Consider the following 27242-nt stretch of genomic DNA (forward strand, 5'->3'; position numbering starts at 1 on the left):
TGTTCTCACCCCAGCATGGCGGGATCATCAAGATACAGGCTGGAAGGAAAACCGTCGTCATGGCTGAGACATTCACTTTCCTCATCCAGCTCAGCTCGGCACTGCCTTAGTTATTCTTAGTTTATGAATCATATCATCTGGCATCCTATTTGCACAACCACCATTCTTTTTGGAAAGAAAAAAGGCATTATAAATAATTTCAGTCTCTGGGTAAAAGAAACTTACTTGAAGGATTTGATCTTCCAAAGACAAGACATCTTATGTTTAACCTAGTAAGTTACAATGCCATTCACCTGGTGTTTGGAAAAAGTGAGGCATCCCAGGTGTGAAAATGTTCCGCTTGACTGAACATCTTTTCAGCAACAGAGCCACCTGGTGTACTCCCCCATCCGGCGCTCTGAAGCTCCAGAGGCCCTGCTGGCAGTCCCTCCCCCTGTGCCCCTGCATCGGGATTCCCAGTCTACACCAGTTTGTTCTTTCACCATATTTCATAGGAAACCCACACTTGGAAGATGAAGGACTTATTAAGGGTCATGATGGAATCATATACTGACTCAGAGTGAAAACCTGCATTTGGGTCTCAGCAAAATACTCAGCAGCTGTGTGACAGTGAAATTCACACACAGCTTTGGGTCTAATTACTGATGTGCAAAACGGGGGCAGTATTTCCTATCTCACAAGAAAACAGTAGGACTAGACAGAATAAATATAAAAGAGCCGTATAAACCAGAAACACTGCAAAAACACAAGGTGTAACGCCCACCATTCATGTGAGAACTTAAATTGAACACAGGTCACATCACTGTCTACACAGATCTAAGAATCACACGTAAGTTAGGCGTGAAATTAATGAAACAGGGTTTTATTTCCCCAGATACACTCACTGCCAAACTCTTAGTGGACCCGTCATTGGGCACAATTTCTCCTTCAGACAGGTCTGCAGCAAAGGGAGCAAACATACTCATTGATTTTCCTTCACTTGTCCATGTGACATTAAAGGCTTTTTATAACCTTCGGCACAAAAGAAACTTAGGGGATTTAGGACTCCTCAGAGCAGCCGTTCCCACTATTTCAACAGTTATGTCCCCTCTGCCTTTGACCTCAATATGAAGCTTCCCATGGCCGTCCACATGGCAACAGCCCTGCTCACCGTTCAATACTGTGTAACTGGGTCCAGTGCCCCAAAGGCGTCTGAACCCTCGCATGACGGAGCACACACACTCAGCCCCCAAATACAAATGCAAGAGTACTTACTATGTAGCTTTTTAAAACTAAGCGCCCCATTGCAAACGTTCAATTTTAATCCCAGATTTTATTTCGCCAACACACAACGGAACAGCCTGCCCCCACGAGGGGAGCACAGGCTGACCACGGCCCCTGAATTAACCCCTCAGGAGTTGGACACAGAAGTGAAGGCGAGAGCTAGGCTCGCTAGCTCTGACCACTGGCACCAGGTTCAGACCACTGGCATTCTGTCTGCTACTGGCGCCTGGGGGCAGTGAGGACCCCTCCCGAACCCATGTCCAGTAACCACGGCGAGGTGTGTACACCCCAGACATGGGCCAACACCCCACGCAGCTTCCCGCCGCCCTCACACCAGGCGCCGGAGGCTGGAGGTTAAGTGCCGGCCAGCACATCACTGGGAGGAACCCGAGGTCAGTAGCACTGAGTCTTCATGGACACCACGCCACAGGTTGGCAAACACGCAAAGATCAGTGACGTAGAATATACGGAAAGTACTTAAAATCTTTCCCCCCAGTTTTTATATATAGCTTATTTCACAATCATTCTGCTTTCCCTGTGGAGATATAATGTATCTCAAAAGTCAAATACTGCCACGTGCTTAACCTGCTTGACGCCTCATTATTTAGCTGTTATTATGAAAGTCTGCATAAGTAAGTACCCCTGCTGCTTTACTGCAAAATCAGTCACTCTCGTAACTTCCAGTTATTTGTACCAGCCGAGTAGGCTGTGTCTTGATAGACGGGGGAGTAGATGCTGTGAGACCACTAAGCTCAGGGGCAGTACCCCAGCCCACTGTGTCGCCCAAAGAAAACAGAATTTACTAAGCTCACTCCTGCCTAGGCTTGATTTTCCCAAATGGCATGGAGATTCCGAGGGAACGGCACTGACAAGCCGATACGGGATCCAGACCACCAAGGACTAAGGAGCCCCAGCCCCTTCACTGGTCGAAGGCACACCGTCTGGGAAACACGCTCACAGTCTGCATTCTCTCCTACGGGAGGTACAGCAGACGCGTCACGTGATGGTCGTTACATGTAAGTCGCGTACGAACCCGTGAGACGTGGAGCGGCAGAGGGAAGATGAACCAACCTGCCAGCCTCCCGCTGCAGCGAGGGGCCACTCCAGCTCCTGGCCCTTCGGAGGCAGCTCCTCCCAGACAGGGGGTGAAGGAGGTCAGGACCCAGGGACAGCCTCTCAGCAGCCGTTCTGACAAAGGTCATACTGAGACAGGCTGGGCCCCTGTGCTGCAGGGCCTGCACCTGGACACACGTCTCCTCAAGCAACAGATACAAAGAAACTGTACAGCACTGAAAATAACTGCATGCTTGTGCAGTTGGGGCAAATTCTGGACAAGATACAAAAAGACCAAAAAACCCAACTGCCACGTCTGAGGAGCCGGGAGCAAAAGCAGGGAAGAGGCCGACTGAGCCACCAGAACAAGGGAAGAGAGTCAAGGCGGACGTGAACGGGAAGAAAAGCTCAGAGCCCGGGGCGGGTCCGTGCATGTGCGCGTGCGTGTGTGATGGGGCAGGTGTGTGCGTGTGTGTGTGTGATGGGGCAGGTGTGTGTGTGTAAGTGGTGGTGCAGGTGTGTGTGTATGTGTCTGATGGAGCAGGTGTGTGTGTGTGTGTGTGTGTGTGTGTATGTGGTGATGGGGCGTGTGCGTGTGATGGGGCAGGTGTGTGTGTGTGTGGTGGGGCTGGTACGTGCATGTGTGTGTGCGTGTGTGTGTGTGATGGGGCAGGTGTGTGTGTGTGTAAGTGGTGGGGCAGGTGTGTGTGTGTGTGTGTCTGATGGAGCAGGTGTGTGTGTGTGTGTGTATGTGGTGATGGGGCATGTGCATGTGATGGGGCAGGTGTGTGTGTGTGTGTCTGTGGTGGGGCTGGTACGTGCATGTGTGTGCGTGTGTGTGTGTGTGTGTGTGTGTGTGTTTGCGTGGAAGTTTCCTCCTTCACAACAGACACGCTTTATGCACCCAACTCCCAGCGTTTCCAAGAAAAACATGAAAAATAAGGTCATCTACAGAGGTGCTCAACAGAATTCAGTCTGGTTCTTCACATCATATGAACCAAAATGATCACAGCTATCGAAATAGCAGGAGAAAGGATGAATCCTGTGTCCCACAGCAGCCAAGCTGACCCCAGAGCAGGGCGGCCTCATTACACTTCCCCGCAGCCCCGCTGAGCGTATCAGCAATGAGACACCAGAAAACAGGTGGGTCTTCTTCCAGACATTCAGCTACAACATACGTAAGTCACTGGAGCATACAGTACTTCTAAAATAAGTAAAAATCAAACAAAACGAAAAGCCATGATTCATCCCAAAGTCGATCTTTTTTCTAAATTGTGGTCAACTACATGTAACGTACAATTTACTATCTTAACCATTTTTGAGTGTTGAGTTCAGTGGCGTTAAGTACATTCACACTGTAGTGCCACCATCGCCACCATCCACCTGCAGAATGTTTTGTATCATCCCAAGACGAAACCCTCTACACAGCCCAAAGCTGATCTTCTTAATCAAAAATTTGAAGTCTTCTATAAAACCACTACGGTAAAACCAAATGGCATTCAAGTTCCTAAGGACCCTATTTGCCATTAAAATGCAAAAGCAATACCACCGTGTCTGAGTCTGAAGAAATTTCCAAACATTTCCTAAATAATTAAGCAGCTTCTGACATATTAGATCAAATTATGTGGGAAAAACTAAAATTCTCACATCTTTCACCTCTAAAAGCTGTAATTTCAGCCAATTCCTCTTTCTCCCCATTTAATATGATTCTTTCCCACTTCCACACCTAAGGTCACAGCCTCAAGTCCTCGGCAGTGACTTCAAAGTGAAACACTATTACATAAAAATATTTTTAAGGAATCTGCCTAGTGGATGGCATCAATATTCAAGTCATAATGGAAGGCAGCTTTCTTGGTTCTAGAGGTTGGTTACCTGCATTCTTATGGAAAGCAAATAAAGTGTCTCAATTTGGAAATATCTGCTATATGAACTTGAAACTTCTTATACAACAAACTGTCTAAAAATAGAAAAAACTCATTTCAATATTTAAAATGCACTTAGATCCCCACAGAACAGTACTTAACTTTTCATTGATTTTATCATTATTTTTGATGCTTCTCAGAATCAGTAATGACTCACCTGGAAGAGAGAAACTTATCTGGAAAATGCATTCCAACTTTAAATTGTGTTATACTCACAGTTGTTGACAGACACAGTTTGCAAAATCTTTGTTTCTTCACATGTGACTTGTTCATGTTTTCATGACTAACCAAGACTTTCAGAAAATAGAAAGAGGCTCAAAAAAATATCTAACCACGTTCTAAACAAACTTCCCTATAAGCAGTGAATTTGTTCACATTTGCAGCTGAGACGTAATTGATCGGGCAGAACCAAAACAGAGACAGGTCTATGAACTTTTTTGAAAAATAATAGAGTCGGTAATACAATCTATCCATAATCATAAGTTAAAAAAAAAACTAAGATCTTATTTTTCCAAAATACTCTGTGTTTTACATTGGACTGCATGGTATAAAACAGTGCCTTGTAAGTTACGAATGGAACCCCGGTAAACAAACCAGCAAGTCAAGATGCTGTTTATGATAAAAGTAGAGAAATTCCCAACAGATTACATTCTTCTAATTATCACAGAAGAGCCCATTCTGATTCATTTTGTTTAGCTAGAAAACACATAAGGAAATGTCAGAAGCCTCTGTTTCATAGCCCGCAAAAGTATCCTGGGACACAGACAGACATACTTGGCAGGACACAACTGATTCTAGAAATGAATAAACTCTGATAAAACCCTGTGCAAAAAAGAAGCAGCATCTCAATCTTTTCCTCAGGACTTGAGTCTCTGAATAAAACACTTTAAGTTAGAGCGAGTGAGACCCAGATCCACAGGATAACACGCTTCACGTAAATAATTCTCTTTGTTTAACTTGAAAACAGCGAAGTTCCAAAGGATTTTTTTTCAGACTTTTTTCCCTCCATCGTGTTTCCTTAAAAGTAATGCAAACCACCTTACTTACAACCTCTAACCACATACATCTGCCTGACGATGAGAAATCACAGGGTCACAGAATCTCCCACTTCAAGATATCCATCCTATTGTTTGATTCATTGAGGTCCTCGAGGTTTGAAGAACAGGATACCTGGCCAGTTCCTACCCTGATTGCCAGGAAAGCCTTGACTGCAAACAGGCCCCAAAGCCACGCCACGCTAGCCAACAATGTGGTTTGCCTTAATAAATACCATCCACAACGGAAACAACTTTGAAATTAAGATATTCAGCTTTATAAGACGACCGGTTTCCCTTCAAAATCCAAGGCAACAATCCTCTGAATCTATTTCCTTCTTCAAATAAAAACAGGTCTCTGAGCTCCAGTCACAACTCCCTGTAGAACTGAACCATCCGTTTGTTTTTTGCTTGTTTCAGTCAATATATAAGACAACCACCTTAGAAAACCAAGATATCTAAATTATGCAATCATATTTCTCAATTTTCCATGGATATAACACCAAGAATCTCAAACCAGAAGAACAAAATGCATTTACCTGTGTTCCTGTCTGGTAAGATACAGCAATGCTTCTGCAGAATGCCGGGCAAAACCTGTTTCAAAACAAATAAATAAAAGACATGTGGTTATCATTCAGGTGGAGAAAGGCGTCTCATTAACCGTTGCAAGTGTTTTTCTAATAAGGCCATTCAATGTTGCACAGTCAACATGCCCAGAACGATCTAACAAATTAAACAGTACTGAAAAATTCTGATACATACATTTTTCATCAAAGAGGTTAATCAGATTAGGTAAGTGTGCGGATTATATATGCTGCTCCTGGGACGGTAATGGAGCTCTGTTTAATGTATGTCTCTAATGGGTCCTCAAAGCACCTTGAAAGCTGCACTCGGGATGTCTACAATAAGGCAAATGGGCCCACCAATTCTGTGATGGCTTTTAAAATACGAGATGCAATTAGAGCCTGAATATGGAGGCTTCATGGGGCAGCTCCTTGGGTCCATCTTCTAGGATCTAAGCCAAGACGCTTTTATCAAGGATGAGTCACAAAGAAAATGTGAAAGAAAAGCCTGTGTTTACACACACAGTTCGGCAGTAAAAGGTGAAGGAAATATCTTATTTGATAAGCAAAAGGAAGGTGAAAATAATGAAAAATGGCTTTCCCAAGAAACGTCAGCGCTGTAAGGTAACTGCAAAGCTCAGACTTAAAAAGAATTTGTGACTGAAGAGATCTCTGTGGGAAGATCTACCCATGAGGCTGCAACCATTCCCCAGACCTCCCCGATTACAAACCCCAACCTTCTCAGCCAGGAAGCATGCGTTACGCCCCCCTGAAGCAAATGAATCGGGCAGTGGAGGGGAGAAGCGGGTGTTGCAAAGACGCTGCAGTCTCAACGCTGCCCTCGACCAGTGCAGGGTCTGCTGAGTATACAACAGGCTCTAGTAAACATGTTCAATGAATGCAGAAGTTTTTCTCCAGAATAATGATTCCCTTCCCTTCCACGCTCTCACGATGCCACTACGTCGAGACAAGAAACCCTGGGACCATGTTTGACACTCATCTCTCCCAGCCCTTGATGTCCAACTGTGCAAACACACACACACACACACACATACACACACTTCACATCCTGGGCTCCTTGTAAATCTGCATCCCTTCTGATTCCAAAGCCAACACACCCACTTCCTGAGGGACGCTCCTTGGCTTACCTATCCATAGTTAAGACTATGGCCTAATCACTGTCGTAAACGTGGGATCAGACAAGAACAGTCGATGGGTGCTAAAGCTGGGGGGGTTTTGATGAGGACATCTGAGTGGTTTTAAAGAATCCCCGCACAGGGGGATCAGCTGGGTGCTTTGTGACCGCCTGGAGGGGTGGGATAGGGAGGGTGGGAGGGAGGGAGACGCAAGAGGGAAGAGATATGGGAACATATGTATACGTATAACTGATTCACTTTGTTATAAAGCAGAAACTAACACACCATTGTAAAGCAATTATACCCCAATAAAAATGTTAAAAAAAAAAAAAAAGAATCCCCGCAGAGCCCCAAGGGATGCGAAAGAGTAATAATTACACCCGAGAGAGACGTGACCAAAATGAGCATCTCTGTGAGAGGAAGTGGGCGGGGCCGAGGGAAAGACCCCTGTACAGCAGGAGCCTCCGCTGCCGGCTACACAGCACCCGCCGTCTACACGGCATCCTCCGTCTACAAGGCACCCTCTGACTCTGGGTCCTGGTTTTCTTTTCCTAACTCTTACATTTGGAATTATTTCCAAATATAAAGGTTTTTTTGAGTTTTGCTCTTGTTCCTTGACCATCCTCTGCTCTCTGGGCCCTTCTTTCCTGTGTCATCACTTTCGTCGGCCTCATGAGGAAGCCAGGTGGGCTCCAATCAATACGCCACTTTTGACTGGACCCCCTCGGTCCCCGAGGCTCGTGGACAAGTGAAGAGCTATGCTGTTTAAACAGGAAATAACACTGTTCCACTGAGATGCAGATGGCAATATAGTGTCAGGACGTTACAACATGTTCAGTCCGATGGCACGTTGGCGAAGCCACCTTAGCTTAGTCCCCAGAAGAGGCCACGTCACCTCCTAACAGCCGCCCCCGCCACGTCGTGTCGCCAGGACAGCCGGTCCCACGAGGGTGTGGGCATGCTGCTCACAGGTGGTGGTAGCAGGAACGCGGAGGTCCGGTGCCTGCTGGCGTCTCCCCGTGAAGGTTGGGCGAATCCTGTCTGTGAGTCCTGGTGCTCCCTGCTCAGCTCCCCACAGGCCAAGGATGCTCGGTGCCTCTGGCTTTGAAGGGTGGAGGCCCCGAAGCTGCTGCCCGGACGGAGGGTGCAGCACACACGTGGGCCCCGTGTCTCTGCTCTCACCTCCCAGGCAGCCGGCAGGGTGGACAGAGTGCACGCGAGGAGGACACCGGCCAGAGTGGATGGGACAGACGTGCTCAAGGGCAGGCGATGTCAATGCCCCGGATGTCGGGGCCGTTACCGCACACGACTCCGCTCGTGAGCACGGGCGCGGGCGAGGCTGCGGCAGGAGGGCCGGAGCTGGGGTGCGGGTCAGGACTGCTCCGGGCAGACGTTCAAACCCTGGGCCGTCACCCGGCAGGCCTGGACAGGAATTACAAGGACCAAAACCAGTAAAGTCACACCAGCCAAGGGGCAGAAACCGCCTGCGTGGGTATCGCCGGGGGCCGTACGCAGACTGCAGGGATCCCGTCGGGGACTAGGGGCCAGAGCCCCGGAAGTCGCATTCCTCTCAGCACCTGGGCTTTCCTCCAGGTTCCCCGTGGTGGGGTGGTGTCCCCGAGACCCACTGCAGGGGGCACCCCCTCAGCGGCACTGTCCGCGCCCCGCGAGGTGCTCTCCCCACAAAAACGGGCGTGAGGAACCTCCTGGAGACGCGGGTGTCCACGACCTTGACGGTGCTGAGGGGCTCACAGGCGCGTACAAGTGTCCAGACGCAACAAGCTGTGTGCCCTGAATGTGCGCCAGCTTTGTATACCAGTTATACCTCAGGACACCTGATAACAAGGTTTCTGCTCCAAATTCTCCGTGGATTTCTGCTGCGCCTTTAAACACACGTGTGTGCACACACACGCACGCACACAGACACCGCATGTCTAACGCGCTCCCAGCACTGCTCACCTGCTCAGCCCGAAGAACCACGGGTGCCCAGGCTGCGCCCAAGCAACACGGCCACGTGTCTAATGAAACCGTCCCGTCGGTGCACGTGGTCAAGTTTTGAGTGGGCAGAGCGACTACAGTAAAAATCCACAGGCACAGAAAGAACAGGATGGGCGAGCACAGAAGAAAGAGGCTGCAGCGTGTCTCTGTGAGATACACGGCTCTCTCAGAAGAGCTGGCAGTCGGGGACCCGGCCGCCTCCGGAGAGGTGCCTGCAGGGGCCCCAAGGGCAGGAGCGAGGCCGCTGGAAACCTTCACCCAGTGCGGCCCCTCCAGGTGCCCACACACGCAGCCCAGCCCCTCTCCAGCCACCAGAGAACGAGCTGAACTAGGGGAAGCCAGAGCAGCGCAGGCTCCAGCGGAGCCCTGGGTGAAGACAGGAGAGCTGATGGCTGGCTGGCTCCCCTGAGCCCTCCTCCCACCTTCCTCCGGAAGGAGAGGGGCTGGGCTTCCCCCCACCTACCCTCACCCTTCTGTTCTCCTCTGAAAAACAGAAAAATACCCCCTATGACGTGGGCCTCCAAATGGAAACTCTGGCTTCCCATCAGGTCCCTGTGTGGTCAATTCCACCAGCCAACAAGCCCCACTCATCCACCAAAGCATTGTCCATAACTTTTAATCTTTCACTTAATTAGGACTTACAGCTGAGGATCATCACACAGTTAAAGAAAACTCCCACTGTGAGAGACACTAAAACAGACAGAAAACTGCAATGAGAGAAAAGCGAAACATTACAGGGGAAAAGAGAACATTTCAAATAATGATAATTAATATTTCAGAAAGCGAGAGAAGATATTTCGTCCATGACTCAAGAAAAAGATGTTAAGATTATGAAAGGAAAATTCACAGAACAACAAGGAGCTTCTGGAAGTTAAAAATAGGAGAACCAAATTTTTTACAGAAAAATAAAGAGTTGAAAAATATTCAAGGAAATCACCCAGAAGGTAGATTTTTAAAAAAATACAGAGAGTTAGGAGAAAAAAAGAGAGAACAGAACCATATTTGGCCATCCCTGGAGTATCTGACCAACGGCTCATCCAGAATGAAAGGTCCACGAAACAGAAGGGAAGACAGCACCCGACAAGCCACAGCAGGCCCCGTGTCTAAGGGACAATTTCAGACTCGACAGGATCCCGGGGCACCCAACACAGAAGGACCAGCCTCACGCACACTACAGGGAAACTTCAGCACAAAAGGAGGGTTCCAAACGCACCCAAGTGCAGGACACTGGATGCCAGGAAATGTGGGAACAGGGCCTTGGAAATTCTAGGGGAAACTGCCCCCAACATCGGCCATGGATGAAAGAGAGATGAAGGGCCAAGGAGGAGAGCCAGGTCTTCCTAAATGACCCACCGAACCCCCAAGAGGCTCCTGCCAGAGGACGTTCTCTGTGGCCGCCGCGAGGACCCGAGGGGTCCAGAGGCGGGGGTGTCACGGAGGGTCAGGGGTCCCAACGTGGCGCCTGGGCGGTGGGCCAGCACGCGGGGTGGGGGGTGGGGTGGACGTTGCCCAGACGGACAGCAGGCTGAGGCTGGACACGCAGGAAAGAGGTGAAAATGCGATGGAGACATTAAAGAGAAAGCCAGGCCTTTTAAAAAAGGCAATTAACGGTGAATGAAAGCTGTTACCAAAAAGGCACAATCCTATCAATTTAACGTGATATAAGTACTAACTATTAATTTATCCCAAAGTAACCACATTGGGCATTTGGGGAGGGGGAGCCCCAGCCTCCCCCGGCCGCAGCGGGAAGTCAGGGGAGGGGGAAACGGTGAAAGAATGGGGATGGCGTCTCTGGGTCCAGGGCAAGGTATGAAGGGGGTATGAAGCAGCTGACTCTACCCTCTATCATAAGCCTCTTAAAACTACTTCTCTTTTTATAGTATGTACCTGTGTAAATTAAATGAACTTACAATTAACTCACATAAAGTAGTGCATGGTAAGTCTGCACAATGATTTTTACAACTACAGGAAAGCAGTACTAAAATGTCCTTAAGGAGAGAACATTTAAAACGACCAAGACCCTATTTGAATTCAAGTACTTCTACTAGACATTTTTACACCTATCTCATTACAATTTAGACACATCTAGAAACTCAGGCTTCACCTACTTACTCAACACACACACCCAGTAAATCCAGATAAAAGCAAACACACAGTTAAAAGCTAGAACAAAATCCGAGCAAACCCAGCCCTGACCCAGAGTCACTTTATGTTTATAAAGGGACATGCAATAAGGAGTTAAGAATGAGGCAAATGCTTATATTTAAGTGACAGTAATGAAAACAGTGTGGTGCTGGTGAGAGAAGAGACAAATGGATCAGTGGAACAGAAGAGACCCCCATAAACATAGTCGACTGACCTTTGACAAAGGAGCGAAGGCAACGCAATGGAGCAAAGACAGTATCTTCAACAAACGGTGTTGGAACAACTGGACATCGTGTGCAGAAAAATAATAATAATCTAGACACAGACCTTACACCCTTCACGTAAATGAGCTCAAAGTAGGTCACAGCTTAAATGTAAAAGGCAAAACTATAAAACTCCCAGAAGATAACGTGGAGAAAATCCAGATGACCTTGGGTGTATGGTGATGCCTTTTTAGATACAACACCAGAGGCGTGATCTATGAAAGAAATAATTGATAAGCTGGACTTCATTAAGATTAAAACCTTCTGAAAGATGCTGTCAAGAGAATGAGCAGACAAGCCACAGGCTGAGAGAAAAGACACATGTGATAAAACCTGTGATCCAAATATACGAAGAGCTCTTCAAACTCAATAACAAGAAAACAAACAACCCGATTAAGAAATGGTCCAAAGACTTTAACAGACAGCTCAGCAAGGAAGACATACAGATGGCAAGTGAGCAAGAAAAGATGCTCCACGTCGTATGTCATCAGGGAAATGCAAATGAAAACAACAGTGAGACACCACTACACACCTATCAGAATACAAACAGCACAGACACTTTGGAAGACAGTCGGGGGGGGGTTCTCATAAAAGTAAACATACTCTTATCCTATGATCCAATAGTCAAGCTCCCTGGTATTTACCCAAAGGAACTGAAAACCTTTGTCTACACAAAACCCTACACCCTTTATCCACAAATGCCAAAACTTGGAAGCAACCAAGGTGTCCTTCAGTGGGTGAATGGATAAATAAACCGTGGTCCCTCCAGACAATGGAATATTATTCAGCTAAAAAGAACTGAGCCTTCAAGCCATGAAAAGACATGAAGGAAACTTCAATGCATATGACTGAGTGAAAGAAGCCAATCTGAAAAGATTACAGACTGTATGATTCAACTCTATGACATCCTAGAAAAGACAAAACTGTGGAGAGAGTGAAAAGATCAGTGGTGAAAAGAGGGAGCACAGAGGATTTTTAGGGCAGTGAAACTACTCTCTATGACTCTGTAATGATGGATACAAGTCACTATACATTTGTCAAACCCACAGAATGTTCAACGCCAAGAGTGAGCCCTGATGTAAGCCAGGGACTCTGGGTGAAGATGATGTATCATTCATTGTAGGTTCGTGGATTGTAATGAATGTCCCATCTGGTGGAGATGGTGACAGTGGGCTGGGGGAGGGCCGGGGGACAGGGAAATCTCTGTGCCTCACCCTCAATTTTGCTGTGAACCTAAAACTGTTCATGAAGTGGGAGAGTGGCATAGACATATATACACTACCAAATGTAAAACAGATAGCTAGTGGGAAGCAGCCGCATAGCACAGGGAGATCAGCTCGTGCTTTGTGACCACCTAGAGGGGTGGGATAGGGAGGGTGGGAAGGAGACGCAAGAGGGAGGAGATATGGGGATATATGTATACGTATAGCTGATTCACTTTGTTATACAGCAGCAACTAACACACCATTGTAAAGCAACTATACTCTAATACAGATGTTTTTTTTTTAAAAAAAGTCTTTTTGAAAATGCATATATTTTACCAGAAATTGAGGCATTTCTCATTTCATCACAAAGTGAACAGACACTGCTGCCCCATGACCCCTACTCCAAGCAGAAAGACAGGGCCTTTTGTTCTGCGGGGCTGGCTGGCCTCTCTGGGAGGAAAGGAGAGGACAGTGGTTCATAATCAATCAGACTAAGACTTGGGGTGACTTCACCAACCACGTCTCAGCCCTTCAGGCTGAAATGCGATCTATGAACTACTCTGCAAAACAAACGTTCACAGACACACCACGGAAAGAGTTTATGATTTAATAGCATGTTGTGTAATAAAAAGATAAATATGAACACACAAATTAAAAATCAACTCACCAGATGGAATGAATCGCCCCTTTCCACTGCTACAGTACTAAGAAAACATGAAAACCTGCGCTGATGTCCCTTCCGATGACAGAAGCGCTACTTTCAGGGCAACAACAGAGGCCTCTCCTCTAGTCCGGGGCGGGGAGGCAATGGGGAGGACGGTGTGCTATGTGTCACTCACAGAAACACACCGATGTGGACAGACGGGGCCCTCCACCGCGTCACACCCACGTGGCCCCAACCCCCCAGCCCTCCGCGAAGGTCTGCTGAGGGTCCAGGAGGCCCGGACGCGTGCCAGCTCCGTGACATGCTGGCCCTACCACACGGGCAGAAGGTCCCCAGGGAGGCGTGCCCAGGGCTGCAGTGCAAACGCCTCGCTGAGGCCACACGAGGTTTGTCTGCTTTTATGGCGGGGGCGGGGGGCGGGGGCGCTCTCAGCTGCACAGAAACAACCCAGGAGGCTGGGGGTCCACGCTGCCCCATCAGAGCCAGGATGGAGCCCCTGCCCGGGCATCCTCTCCATCAAGTACCAGCCGCGAGGAGGCCGGGGGGTGCCGAGACACCGGGAGTCCGAGCAGAGCTTCCGCCCCTTCAGCATCCGTGGGGACGGTTCTCCAGGCCCACAGCTCCGGACAGGGCAGCGCGGCGTCCCCGGACTCAGCCCCCAGCAGAGCTGTGGTTTGCTGGGCGGATCTTTACGTGCTGTGAGAGCCGCACAAGCTGGGGGCACGGCCGGGGCACTTCCCAGCCTTCAGGGAACCACCATCCGAAAGCGGGCAGGGCATGCGGGACCCCGCCCCCTTCAGGGAACCACCGTCGGAGAGGGGGCAGGGCACGTGGGACCCCGCCCAGAGGCCTCTGCGCCATCAGAACTCTGGCCAGAAATGCCATCTTTTCTCCTGGATGCCGTCTCTGGAGGGGGGCCCTGAGCTTGGCCTCCAAGGCCAGCCCCACCCTCCTCCCCACAGCAGGCAGGCCGTGCTCAGCCCCAACCTGTGCGCTTCCCTCCGCTCAGAAATGTCCTCAAGACCCGGTCCGTGCACGGGAGTTTTACGCACAACTTGACCAACCCTGGGGCGTCCAGATTAAACGTCCCCCCAGGCGAGTCTAAGGGTGTTTCTAGGTGAGACCAGCATGACCCAGCGGACCCAGTAAAGCAGGTCTTCCTCCCCAGTGGGGGGCTCACCCAGTCCCCGGAGGGCCTGGACACAGCAGGAGGACACGGGGGGATCTGCGGTCCCTCTCGCCACCCCTCCCCGTGCCCGTGTGGAGCCCTGTCGGGTGGGGCCCTTCGCTCCCTCCCTCACTGAGCACCTTCCGTCGGAGGTGACCAGAGCGGGCACTGCTCGTTCCAGGGTCACCCTGAGGCTCCCCTCTTCCTGGCAGTGGGAATCCGAACACGACCCCCTCCCGCTAAGTGGAGCTCAGAACCAACCTCTGGGGTCTGAGGAGGTGACTCTGGTGTGCGACAGGGTCTCTAGGGTTTGGAAGATTCTGCCCCCCAGGACGGCCTGACTTCAAGCCTCACAGAGTCAAAGGCTCGACTTCTGAACGTGAAGCACAGAAGGCCCTTTATTATCACGTCCTCTGACTGCAGAGGGGAAGCCATGGATAGAAAGTTCCAAAACACACGTGCACACACACGTGCATGCACACACACGTGCACGCGCACACAAGGAGGGCACACATGTGCGCGCACACACACACACACACACATGCATTTTGTCCAAAATCATCCTCCCCGTTACAAGTGGAAAATGACCAAGATATTTCCATTCTTATCAAAGAGACCATTTAACTTTTTACAGAACATTCATCTGAGCTTAAAAATAGCGGGCGTTGGCGCAGAACGAGTTTGGACTCGCTGTTTCACAACACCAGCGCTCACTGCAGCTTTTTCTAAATTTCAGGAACTGTTGGTTGAGGAGGTTAAGAGCTAATTAAGAGCTAATTGAGAACTTATATTCGTATAAACAGATCTGAAAAGGCATAACAATTTAAATGATGAGAAGAAACACCATTTCTAACTTTTTTAACAGATCACTGAAAAAGGACAGATACTTAAATTCGTGGTCCTGTAGCCTCCCAGTAACGGGAGGCTTGATGTGGGGTCATCTGGTCCCAGAGAATTCAGTCCACGGAATTCAAAGGAAGTGGAGGCCACCGACATTTGAAATATGCTTTGGGGGCTTCAAATAGCTCCATTATTCTTGTAAAACTAATAGTGGTTGACTTCTTCGAAAATCCAAACAATTCCACGTTCAATGTTATAAAAGAAGTACCTCACCCCTTACCTGTCTCCTTCCTGCCCCTCCCCATGAGCTTCTGAGAGGAACCCTGGGATTTCGATCCCAGAACCCCACCCAATCCACTCCGCTCAGGGTCACCTCCCAGGCCGGGGTGTCCCCTCCCCGCTCTGCTGGCCTTCTCTTCCTCCTGGCCTCCCAGCTCTGGAGCCTCTGCCTCTTCCCGTCTGTGCTCGCGGCCCAGGTCATCCTCCCTGGGCCCTAAATCACCTGACGACTCAGCTTCTCCACCTCAGCCGTAACCTTCTCTCTCCTGGATTCAGAACCATGTCCCGCTGCCTACTTGCTGCCACCCCGGGATGTCTAACGGGGATCTCAAAATCAACACCATGGGCCCTCCTTAACCACACCTGCTCCTGCACGGCCTCATGGTGTCTACACGGCCTGTCTCCACCTGCTCAGCGAGAACAGAGGCCCCCCTGCACCTTCAAAGCCTCGGTCGGATCCGTGGAACGTGGAGCCTCCCAAGAGGCTGGAACCTTCGTTGGATTCACCAGCTGCTCTCAGATGAGGGTGAAGAGGCAGGGCAGCCTCGTCCCCGAGGAAGGGACACCCTGACGGATGGCCAGGGCCCAGAGCTGGGCCAGCACCCATCACAAGGTGGGCTCCATCACCCTCCAGGACATGTGGCTCCCAGGTCACAGACACAGGCCGCTAGGCTCCATCAGGAAACCACAGCCTCCTACCTGGAGCACCAGTCTCTGATCAAAAGGGATCCCGTCCCGGTTGCCAGGCGACCCTGCCCAGGCCCCTGAGGCTCGCTCTGCCTCCGCCCCCATCTCCTTTCACGATCGTCTTTCCTACTTTTCTACTGTAGACAAGGGTGCATACCAGTCCCATCTATTTAACTAAATGTTATTCAATTTATCTGCAGCGTAAGAAAATTTGAGTGCACGGACCATGTGTAACCAAGATGTTCACTTAATCGATCGCCTTTTCTGGGTTAAAAGGCAGGAAACCATCCTTCAGGGCTGTTCCAGAGTGTTTTTCTACAGAATGGAGAAAACTGCCGCGCTGGTTGGGTTTTCCAGGGAAGCAGAACCAACTGGATAACAGGATGTACAAACACTGCGTGTGCATCTATGTGTACATACCCATCAGCCTCCATAATCGCGTGGCCGACTCCTCATAATTAACCCACCGTTCTCCTGCCGTGAATGAAGCTGCCAGGACACGGGGGACAGGGACCTGCCTCCCTGCTCTCGGTTCTGCGGGTACATCTCTCGATCGTACGGCAGTTCTACTCGTAATCTTCCGAGGAACCTCCACGCTGGCTTCTACGGTGGCTGCACTGTCTGGCGCTCCCACCGACAGCGCACGAGGTCCCTGTTCTCCATATCCTCAACACACCTGCTATTTTCTGGTTTTCTGACGGCAGCCGTCCTATCGGGTGCGAGGCGGCCTCTTCACCCACACATTGCGGCGCTGTTACGCGACAGCTCCCCCGCGGTCAGCTGAGAGCTTTAAGAGTCTCCCCACCGCACCCCAGCCTCGTGTCGGAACCTTTGGGATGTCTTCCTGTCCTTCCCCAGCCCCGGGTCGACTGCGGGACGGATGCTCCTCACTCCAGAACGTGTCCCACAATTCCCTTTGCGACGGGACCCTCCGTCCCGCGTCCTTACCCATCGTGTACCCTAGACGTTCCCACGCCCGCCCCCTCCTGAGGCCCTCGTGGGCTCCCAGACTGCCTCCCCGCCTGCTCGGGGAAGCCCCCTTGAGACTCCCGCGGATGAGGGGCTCCCCTCCCCCACAGCCCTGAGGCCGCCCGCATTTGGGGGTGAAAGGGTCACGACCCCGGCTGACCTCCTCCTGCCCGCCTGCCACCTGATGGCCCAGGAGGACCGCACAAACACAGGGAAGCCCGCGCCTCTGTCCTGCCTGCACCTGCTTCCCAGCTGCATCCTTTACATCCTTCCCACGGCCTGACCTTTCGGACACTCTCAGCCTCTCAACCCCAACCCGGCAACCTTCCTTCCTCTTTTCCGTCTATGGAAATCTCGAGCATTTTCCCAAATTAAGCTTAAATCAAATACCCTCCTTGACTTTTCATGCCACGCAGGTCCTGGTCACCTTTATCACCTCTCCCACATGGCACTAACTGTGTCCCCTGCCAGGAGCACCACCCCCGCGGGCTGCAGCTGCATCTCTTTATACCCGTGTTCCCGGCCCAGAGCATCGTAAGGCCCCGAACAGGAGGGCGCCATCCACGGGCAGCCTGAGCCCCACGGTGTGCGCAGGGGGGGGATGGACCCACAGACCCCAAACGTGAGGACACTAACGGGAGGGGGGAGAAGAAGGGGGAAAGGGGTGAGGAAGAAGACAGAGAGGAAGAAGGGGAGACCACCACCAGGGAAACACGTCTGGGGGACCGGGAAGCGCCGGAAGCTGGGGAGGCTGGAGCCACGGGGCCCTGCCCAGGAGCACGTGTTCCATCCCCTGGAGAAGGGGCACTGTGCGGAAAGAGGTCCGCAAGGCGACGCGACCCCGAGGAGAGCAGAGCACAGATGGGAGGTCGAGGCAGGTGGAGGAGAGCGACGCCTTCTGGAGGCCGGGAAGGAAAGTGACCACAACAGCACAGAAGCCGAGACGACCAGATTTCTAGCTCTCCACGCGGCTGGGACCCTGTTTCTCAAATTACACTCACACGGTGGGGGCAGGGGGGAGATTCAGTGTCAGAGAAGGTGAGGAAACACTGGACTCGCATCTCATCTCGGTGGCCGACAGTAACCATGAGCACCCTGACGTCCCCACGACATCCTGCAGGAGGAGCTTCTCCTCTGATGGCGGGGGGCAGCTTTTCTTAAATGTTTCTAGGAGAAAATGAACGTCTAAGGATCGTTACTGTAACTTTCTGTGCAGCCACGGGATGGAAACAAGACAGGCCACGCTCCACCCGCCGTGGCTCGGGGGCCCATGAACCGTCCGTCCCACGCGGTGCCCAGGACCCACCCTACCAAGTCCTGAGTCCGCACGAGGGCGAGGACCGCGGGCAGAGGGCCGGAGCTTCTGCGTCCTGACGCCGCGGCGACGGCTCACGCATCTGATGACACAGGAAGGACGCGAAGCACAGGTGCGGGTGGTGCGTCTGCTGAGTGTGAGGGAGCCTGCCGTCTGCAGAGCTCGACTCACAGACAGAAGCGGACACGCTGACGGAGCAAAACCGCCCCCGTGGGAACGACCAGAAGTGACAGCCGTCGGGGCACGAGGAGGGAGTAGAGATGGGGTGTCGCACACCAGCTCCCGCAAGAAGCCACCTGGATAGATGAACCCGCTGGGTCTTGGTCACCGTCCGCACTGGTGGTGCCACTCAGGGTGACCGGATGCTAACACGGTGTGGGTGTGTGTGCGTGTGTGCAGGTGCCCGTGAGTGTGTGCGTAGAAACACACACGTGTGTCGGGAGGGAGGCATTTCTCACTCAGAATATTTATTAAGGCGCCATTTCAAGTATTACAGACAAAGGTCCTGCCTGACCCCCGACACCAAGGTTCCAGGGCCCGGACGGGCGAGAGCAGCTCAGTCCTGGCCTTAGACGCAGGGACCACACAGACCCCTGGGACTGCTGGTGGGAAGGACGCAGACGTCCTGAGGAAGTAAATGCAGCCAGGTGGGGGGCGGCTAACATCTTTTGTTACATTTCACAGGTTATTCATGGACATCACAGTGACAGACAGAGTGTTACCAATAAGAAGGGAGCTGGGCCGGTCAGGAGAGGGGAAACTTTGTGTTCTTTTACATTTATTTCTACTGATGTATTTCTTAAACGGTTTCAGTTGCAATTTTGCTTTCAAAATCTAGTAATCTGAGAAACATGGAACAGAAGAGGAACCAGGTTCTCTGATAAAATATCCTACAACCAGCCAAACTATAGGGGGCAAACGTCTCACCTAAAACCACGGGATAAATGAGATTCGTGGGGAGACTAAGTCCACGCGGATCTATTAGTGCCCGGAGAGAGTTTTCCAGCTCAAGGAAAGATTGCCTATTAATTTTCTAAAAAGTAAAAATCCCTATTCTAGGTTGCAGAACTTTGCTGAATTGTTTTACTTTTTTTTTCTTTTGGCTGTGCCACTCGACGTGCGGGATCTTAGCTCCCCGACCAAGGATAGAACCCGTGCCCCCTGCAGCAGAAGCGTGGAGTACTAACCACTGGACCGCCGGGGAAGTCCCTTTGCTGAACCGTTTTATAAAGAAGTATTCTACCTTAAAGTATGTAAGATCAGATTTATTACTGTTGTCACGCTGCATGAAATTTTTGCCAGTTCTTGGGACGATCCCTGAGGCTCTGCGGGTAAGGGCGGATCACACTTCTCTGTTGGGCCACATACGAGTTCCCGCCCGCTGTGCGCCATCTCCGGGGGATACGGCCGAGGGACCCACGACGCGTGAGCGCGGCGCATGCAGGCTGTGGGTGCCGCTGCTCGGAGGAGAGCTCGTTCGCGTCAAGACGCGGAACCTGCAGCAGGAAAGGGGCGAAGTTCTCAGCAGAGTCCCGCCAGCAGTACGCACTGTGTCACCAGGACCGTGGCGGACACGAATGTTCCATCACGGGGACGGAAGCCTGTGGCTGAGCCCGCACGCTGTCCCGGAACCCACAAGGCAACGGCAGCGGAGGAGGGTAGCCTGGCCGCCGGGGCCGAGGGCGAGAAGTGTGGAGATGGGCTCCAGGGTGGTCATCCGGCCAAAGGAGTGAGAAGAGGGGACAAACCTGACAGAAAGAGGTCAAAGGGAGGAAGGAGGGCCAGGGACACTGGTGATGAGAGCAGCCCCGGCCGGAGGACACTGCCCTTCCCCCCTGGAGGAGGGGGGAGCGCTGGTGAGGACCACAGGCTCCCAGTAGAGGCTCTGGGGGTGTTTGTCAGCAGCAACTACTCAAATACATGCTTCCCAGCAGCAATCACGTCTTTTAGGTATGGAGTGGGGAAGATCAGTGATGCCATTAGTCCACTCTTGGAACTCTGCCAAGTAGGAGAAGGACAGACTGCGGGGGTGGGGGGGCGCCGTTAGTGGCAGAAATAACGACTTGACAGACTCAGGCGGGCTCTGCTCCCCAGGGACCACGGAGACGAGATGGGACAGACGGGGGACAAACCAGAGGGTTGGGGCCAGGTACCGACCGCGGCAGGGCTGACCTCAGAGCAGGAAGGTACCCTCAGCACAAATAAGAAGTGGAGCACGAGGTCCCGCACGAGGGGGGCCTGATGGAGAAAATCCGGCACCACCGGACCTCGGGTCCCCAGCTCAGCACGCCCTGCGCTCCCCGAGAAGAGCCTGTCCCTCTGGTGGACGTTCCAACAACAGAATGGCTGCTAGTTCAAGGCTGACGAGCGTGAAACTGGTCTTTGCAAATGACAGTCAGAGAGCAAAGAACCCTCCGCCCAGAGGCCGGGGGGGCAGGGGGACGGTGAGAGAGTACATTCCTCTGGCCTCGTTCTTGTAGCCCATGGACTAAACAGGTCAGAACCCAACTCCTCCGGGGATCCTAGACCAGATTTGTTCCGACAGCATCTCTATCCGTGTAAAGACGAAAAGGTTAAACTTATAACCATGAGCTTTTTAACATATGACCAAGCCAGCTTTCATCAGTACGGACCCTGGAAGCCTCCTGGGTATATTTATTTTAGGTTTATTGAGGAGCAAGTGACCAATAACACTGTAATCTGAAGTGTAGGCATGATGATTTGATACACGTGTACACTGTGAGATGATCACCGCCATTGAGTGAATGGACACGCCCCTCACCTCACAGAGGTGACTCCTGTGCATGTGTGTGCGTGTGTGCATGTGTGCATGTGTGTGCTTTGAGAACACTTGGGACCTACTCTCAGCACCTTTAAAGGACACGATATGGTATTATTCACTGTAGTCACTACGCTGCACGTTAGATTCCCCAGAACTTATTCGTCCTACAGCTGGAAGTTCAGGTCCTTTGACCAAGGTCTCCCCATCGCCCCTCCCCCAGTCCCAAGTAATCACCATTCTTCTCTCTGCTCGATGACATAAGCTTCTGTGCGTGTTCATTTCTACATATAAGTGATGCCACACAGCATTTGTCTCTCTCTGGCTGGCTTATTTCACTTAGAATAAACGTCTACCAGGTTCATCCATGTCGCCACAAGCGGCAGGATTTCCTGACCCTCACATTTTCTTTATCCATTCATCTGTCACCGAACACTTAGGCTATTTCCACGTCTTGGCTCCTGTGACTAATGCAATGAGCACATAGTGCAGATACCTCCTTCAAGATACTGATGTCATTTCCTTTGGATGCACACCCAGAAATGGGATGGATGGACCATATGGTGGTTCTATATTTAATTTGTTGAGGAACCTCTATACTGTATGTACCAATTTATATTCCCCCCAACAGTGTACTAGGGTTTCCTTTTCTCCAACAAATAATCCGATTAAAAGACAGGCAAAGTGCATGAATAGACATTTTTCCAAAGAAGACATACAGGCGGCCAACAGGCACATGAAAAGATGCTCAACATCGCCGATCATCAGGGAAATGCAAATCAAACCACAGTGAAACATCACCTCACATCTGTCTGATGTCAGAATGGCCCTCATCAAAAAGACAAGAAGAAATTAGTGCTGTTGAGGACATAGAGAAACAGACGCCCCCTCAAGCCGCCATCGACCAGCACACCATCCGTCTGGGGCTCCATGCACCACCAGTGTAACGAGATTAACGGGGAATCCTGAGCCGAGTTAATAACCACTGTTTGCTGAAAAGTCTCGAATTGAAACATGTGAGACTCCTCCCCTCCGCCCCCTAACTGCAAATCCTAACGCATTTTCCTGGAAACGCTGGCTCCCTCTCACTTCCCAGCAGCTGTGGGAGCCTCACGATCCCCCTCGCCCCCGCTGCGCCCCGACCCACAACCTTCGTCCCTGTCACAAGGAAGAGCAGAGCCGGCGACAGGGACCACAACACCGACGAGCCGTCCCCTGACCCCTGTGACGTCAGAGACGCATCCCACGTACCTGACACTGAACCCCCAATGTGTCCTGGACACCATGTTCTCCTAAAAGGACTTGCGTCCCTGATGTCCCATCTCTGCCCACATATTCAACCTGCCCCCACCACTGACTTTTTCACACGAGCGTTTAAACAGGCTCAGATTTCTCTATCATTAAAAATGAGATCGGCTTCCAGCATGACAGCGCAAAAAAACCCCGCTGCCCACTCCCCAGCGAAGGTGTGAAGATTATAGCAAAACAATAAATGAAAACAACATTTCAGCCTCTGGAAATGGTCCTGAGGACAAACAGCAAGTGAGGAAAATCTGCACAAATTTGGGGAGAAAGATGAGAGTCTGTGGTACTGGAACTGAATCTGCTCCCTCCCGCCCCTCCCAGCTCAGGGAGGCCGAGCCTGCACCCCAGATGGGGCCAACACCAGTGAACACGTGCAGGGTCGGGACCCCTTCCTCCCCGCCCCCCGGCCCCACGCGTGGCACCAGTGTGCTGAGGACAGGGGGCCCTGACAGCCCTGCCCGCCGGAGATGTGCTGGTTCCAACGTCGGACCGGCAAGCCGAGAGGACCTGAGGCTGCTGCCGCCCCCCCACCAAGCGCTCAGCTCCTGGCGGGACGGGATGCTGCTCGGAGAGAAGCCTGTCTTCTTCCCAACCCCCAGCTCCAGCAGCAGCAGCGAGAGCAGACACAATAGACTTTGAAATAAAAGGTGTTACTAGACATAAAAAGGGACATTTTATAATGATGAAAGGGTCAACCCATCAGAACGTATAACAATTATAAATATATATGCACCTTAATAACAGAACACCAACGTGCGTGAATCAAAGACTGACAAAAATGATGTTGATAATAATAGCTGAAGACGTCAACACCTCACTTTCAATAACGGGCAGAACAACTAGACATAAGATCAGCAGGACAGAAGCCTTAAGCAGCACTGTAAGTCAGCTAGACCAAAGACACATCTACAGAACACTGCCCCGACAGTAGCAACAGAGTACACCCTCTTCTCAAGCGCACCTGGAACATGCACCAGAACAGACCATACACCGTCATAAAAAAAGCTCAACAAATTTAAAATGAGAGAGTTCACACAAATTATGTTCTCTGATCACAATGAAATGCAATTAGACATCAATAACAGGATAGAAATTGGAAAACGCACAAATATGTGGAAATTAAACAAAGCACTCCTAAATAACCAATGGAACAAAGAACAAATCAAAAAGGAAATCAGAACATGCATTGGGATTCATGAAAAATGAAGACAGCTAAAGCAATACTTACAGGAAAATTTATAGCTGCAAATGCCTTTATTAAGAAAGAAGAAAGATCTCAAATCAATAAGCTAAACTTCCACCTTAAGGCACTGGAAAAAGAAGAGCAAACTAAACACAAAGCAAGAAGAAGGAAGAAAATAATAAAGATTAAAACAGAAACTTGTGAAACAGAGAATATAAAAACAAAAGAGAAAAATGAAGTCAAAAGCTGGTTCTTTGAAATGATCAACAAAATCAACGTCTTTAGTTAGACTGACGAAGAAAAAAGGAAAGGTTCAAATTACTAGAATCAGGAATGAAACAGGGAACACTATATACAGACTTTACAGGCAGAAAAAGACGAAAAAAGAAAACTATGAACAACTTGCACCAACAAATTAGACAACTTAGATGAAATGGACAAACGCCTCAAAAGACACAAACTACCAAACCTGACTCAAGAGGAAAGAGATGATCTGAATAGACCTTATAGCAAGTGAAGACAATGAATTAGTAAACAAAAACCGTTCACAAAGAAAAGCTCAGACCCAGATGGCTTCTCCACTGAATTCTTCCAAAAAATTCAGGAAGAATTCGTACCAATTCTTCACAAATTCTTCCCAAAAATATAAGTAAAGGGAACACTTCCCAACTCATTTTGTAAGACCAGTTTACGCTGATACCGAAACCAGGCAAAGACCTGATGAGAAAAGAAGGCTAAAGATCAATATCTCTCATGAACACGGATGCATAAATTCTCAATAAAATACTGGCAGAACTAATCCAGCAACATATAAAAATAATTACAAGTTCTTGATGAAAACATTCAACAAACTAGGGATAGAACTAGGGAACTTCCTCAACCTGATAAAAGACATCTACAAAAAACTACAGCTAACATCGTACTTAATGGAGAGAGACTGAATGCTTCCTCCCTAACATCAGGAACAAGGCAGGGGTGCCCACTCTCACCACTGCTATTCAACATAGTCCTGGATGCCCTAGACAGGGCAGTTAGACAATGAAAAGAAATACAAGCATCCAGATTGGAAAGGGAAGAAGTAAAACTATTTGCTGGTGCCATAATCTTGTACATAAAAAATTCTAGGAGGGCTTCCCTGGTGGCGCAGTGGTTGCGAGTCCGCCTGCCGATGCAGGGCACACGGGTTCGCGCCCCGGTCCGGGAAGATCCCACATGCCGCGGAGCGGCTGGGCCCGTGAGTCATGGCCGCTGAGCCTGCGCGTCCGGAGCCTGTGCTCCGCAACGGGAGAGGCCACAACAGTGAGAGGCCTGCGTACTACAAAAAATAATAATAATAAAAATAAAATAAAATAAAAATTCTAGGAAATCCATTAAAAACAATTAGAACTAATAAATAAGTTCTACAAGGTTGAAGGGTACAAGATCAATATAAAAAATCAATTGTAATTCTATGTACTTGAACAATCTGAAAATAGAAACAGTTCCATTTATAATTACATCAAAAAGAATAAAATACTTAGGAATAAATTTAACAAAAGAAATGAAAATCTTATGCTCTGCAAACTACAAAATACTTTTGAAAGAAATTAAAAATCTGAACAAAAGTACCTCCATGTTCATGAATCAGAAGATTTAACTCTTCAAACTGATGTACAGATTCACTGTGATCCCCGCCACAAGTCCAACTGACTTCTTTATAGAAACTAACAACGTGACTCTAAAATTCATATGGAATTGCAAGAGACCCAGAACAGCCAAAACAATCTTGAAAAAGAAAAACAAAGTTGAAGGACTCACATCTGGATTTTGAAACTTCCTACGAAATAGTAATCAAGACATTGTGGTTCTGGCACAAGAACAGATCAATGTAACAGAATTGAAAATCCAGGCATAAACCCATAGATTTCACGGTCAACTGACCTTCAACAAATGTGCCAAGACCACTGAATGGGGAGGGTAGACTTCTCAACAGATGGTGCTGAGACAACCTGACAGCCACGCACCAAAGTATGAGGTGGGACCCCAATCTCATACCATACACAAAAATTAACTCTAAATGGCGCAAACACCTAAACTCTTAGAAGGAAACATCATGGTAAAATTTCATGACTTTGGATTTGGAAGTAAATCGGTGATGATGAGAAAGGTCTGGAGATGATGGTGGCGATGGTTGCACAACAATGTGAACATCCCTGATGCCACTGAACTGTACCCTTAAAAATGGTTAAAATGATGAATTTCATGTGATGTATATTTTTCCACAATTAGAACAATAAAATGTTTTTAATCTTTAAAAACTAAAAAAGTAGAAATTTAAAAAAGGAATAAAGTTCTAATACAATGTGGATGAACTCAACCTTGAAGACATTAGGCTTAAGTGAAAAACTCCCGTCACCCAAGACCTCACGTCACATGATTCCATTCATATGAAACATCCAGAACAGGGAAGTCCACAGAGACACGCAGTAGTTTAGGGGGCGCCTAGCACTGGGGTGGCGGATGGGAGGACAGGAGGGATGAAAATGTTCTGAAACTGACTGTAGTGATGTTGTATAAACTAAAAATCATGGGATTATACACTCTCAATGGGTGAACTCTGCGGAGTGTCAATTATATCTCAACAGAATTGGTTTTTTTCAAATGAAAGAAAAACTTGCCCTGAGTGGAAGGAAAGTTTGCTCTTATTTAAAAGAATGAGTGTGATGTTTTTTCACCTTTCCTAATAGTTCTTGCTTTGAAATTGAATAATCAAGAAACAGAGGCTTCAATATATTATTTAAAATAAAACATAGGGGCTTCCCTGGTGGCGCAGTGGTTGGGAGTCCGCCTGCCGATGCAGGGGACGCGGGTTCGTGCCCTGGTCCGGGAGGATCCCACACGCCGCGGAGCGGCTGGGCCCGTGAGCCATGGCCGCTGAGCCTGCGCGTCCGGAGCCTGTGCTCCGCAACGGGAGAGGCCACAGCGGTGAGAGGCCCGCGTACCGCGAAAAAATAAATAAATAAATAAAACATAAACAGTAGAATAAATTCCTTCTGAATTTCTGGGGAAGAAAGAAGAAAGCTCAGAAAAGACACACAGCGCAGAGCAAAGTATGTAATCTTTTCAAGTTTTCAAGCATATAAAAGCAATGATATAAACTTAAACAATAGCACAAGACATATGTTACGTTAAACAGGGTAAAATCACCCAGAAAGAGAAAGACTAGGATTGTGTCAAAAATAAAATGCAACTCTACGTTCTCCGAAACAGAGAGACATAGAGAAGAATCGAGATATATTACGGTTGAGCTCAGGACAAAACGGTCAAAAACAGGAAGGAGATTTCATAACAGATAAATAGTAAAAGTCAGAACCTATCACGAGTGCAGATGCACTGAAATGGTTAAAGGAAAAACTGTAGAATATTTAAGAAGAAAGTCAACAAAAACACAGCAGCACACGGCTGCTACCACCCATCTCGTGTAATATCTCA

General features: G+C 49.4%; 1 protein-coding gene across 1 annotated transcript in view; it reads right to left on the reverse strand.

Moving 5' to 3' along the window:
• Nucleotides 1-27242, reverse strand: part of DLGAP2 (DLG associated protein 2) — a gene marked incomplete at its 3' end in the record, with an annotated part of 716077 nt that overhangs the window by 548615 nt on the left and 140220 nt on the right. Inside the window, exon 3 of the mRNA XM_082863905.1 lies at nt 5812-5866. Coding sequence (XP_082720031.1) covers nt 5812-5866 — 55 coding nt within the window. The remainder of the gene's footprint in view (nt 1-5811; nt 5867-27242) is intronic.

This window comes from Leucopleurus acutus (assembly GCF_964270905.1).
Source record: "Leucopleurus acutus genome assembly, chromosome: 21".
NCBI classification, from domain to species: Eukaryota; Metazoa; Chordata; class Mammalia; order Artiodactyla; family Delphinidae; genus Leucopleurus; species Leucopleurus acutus.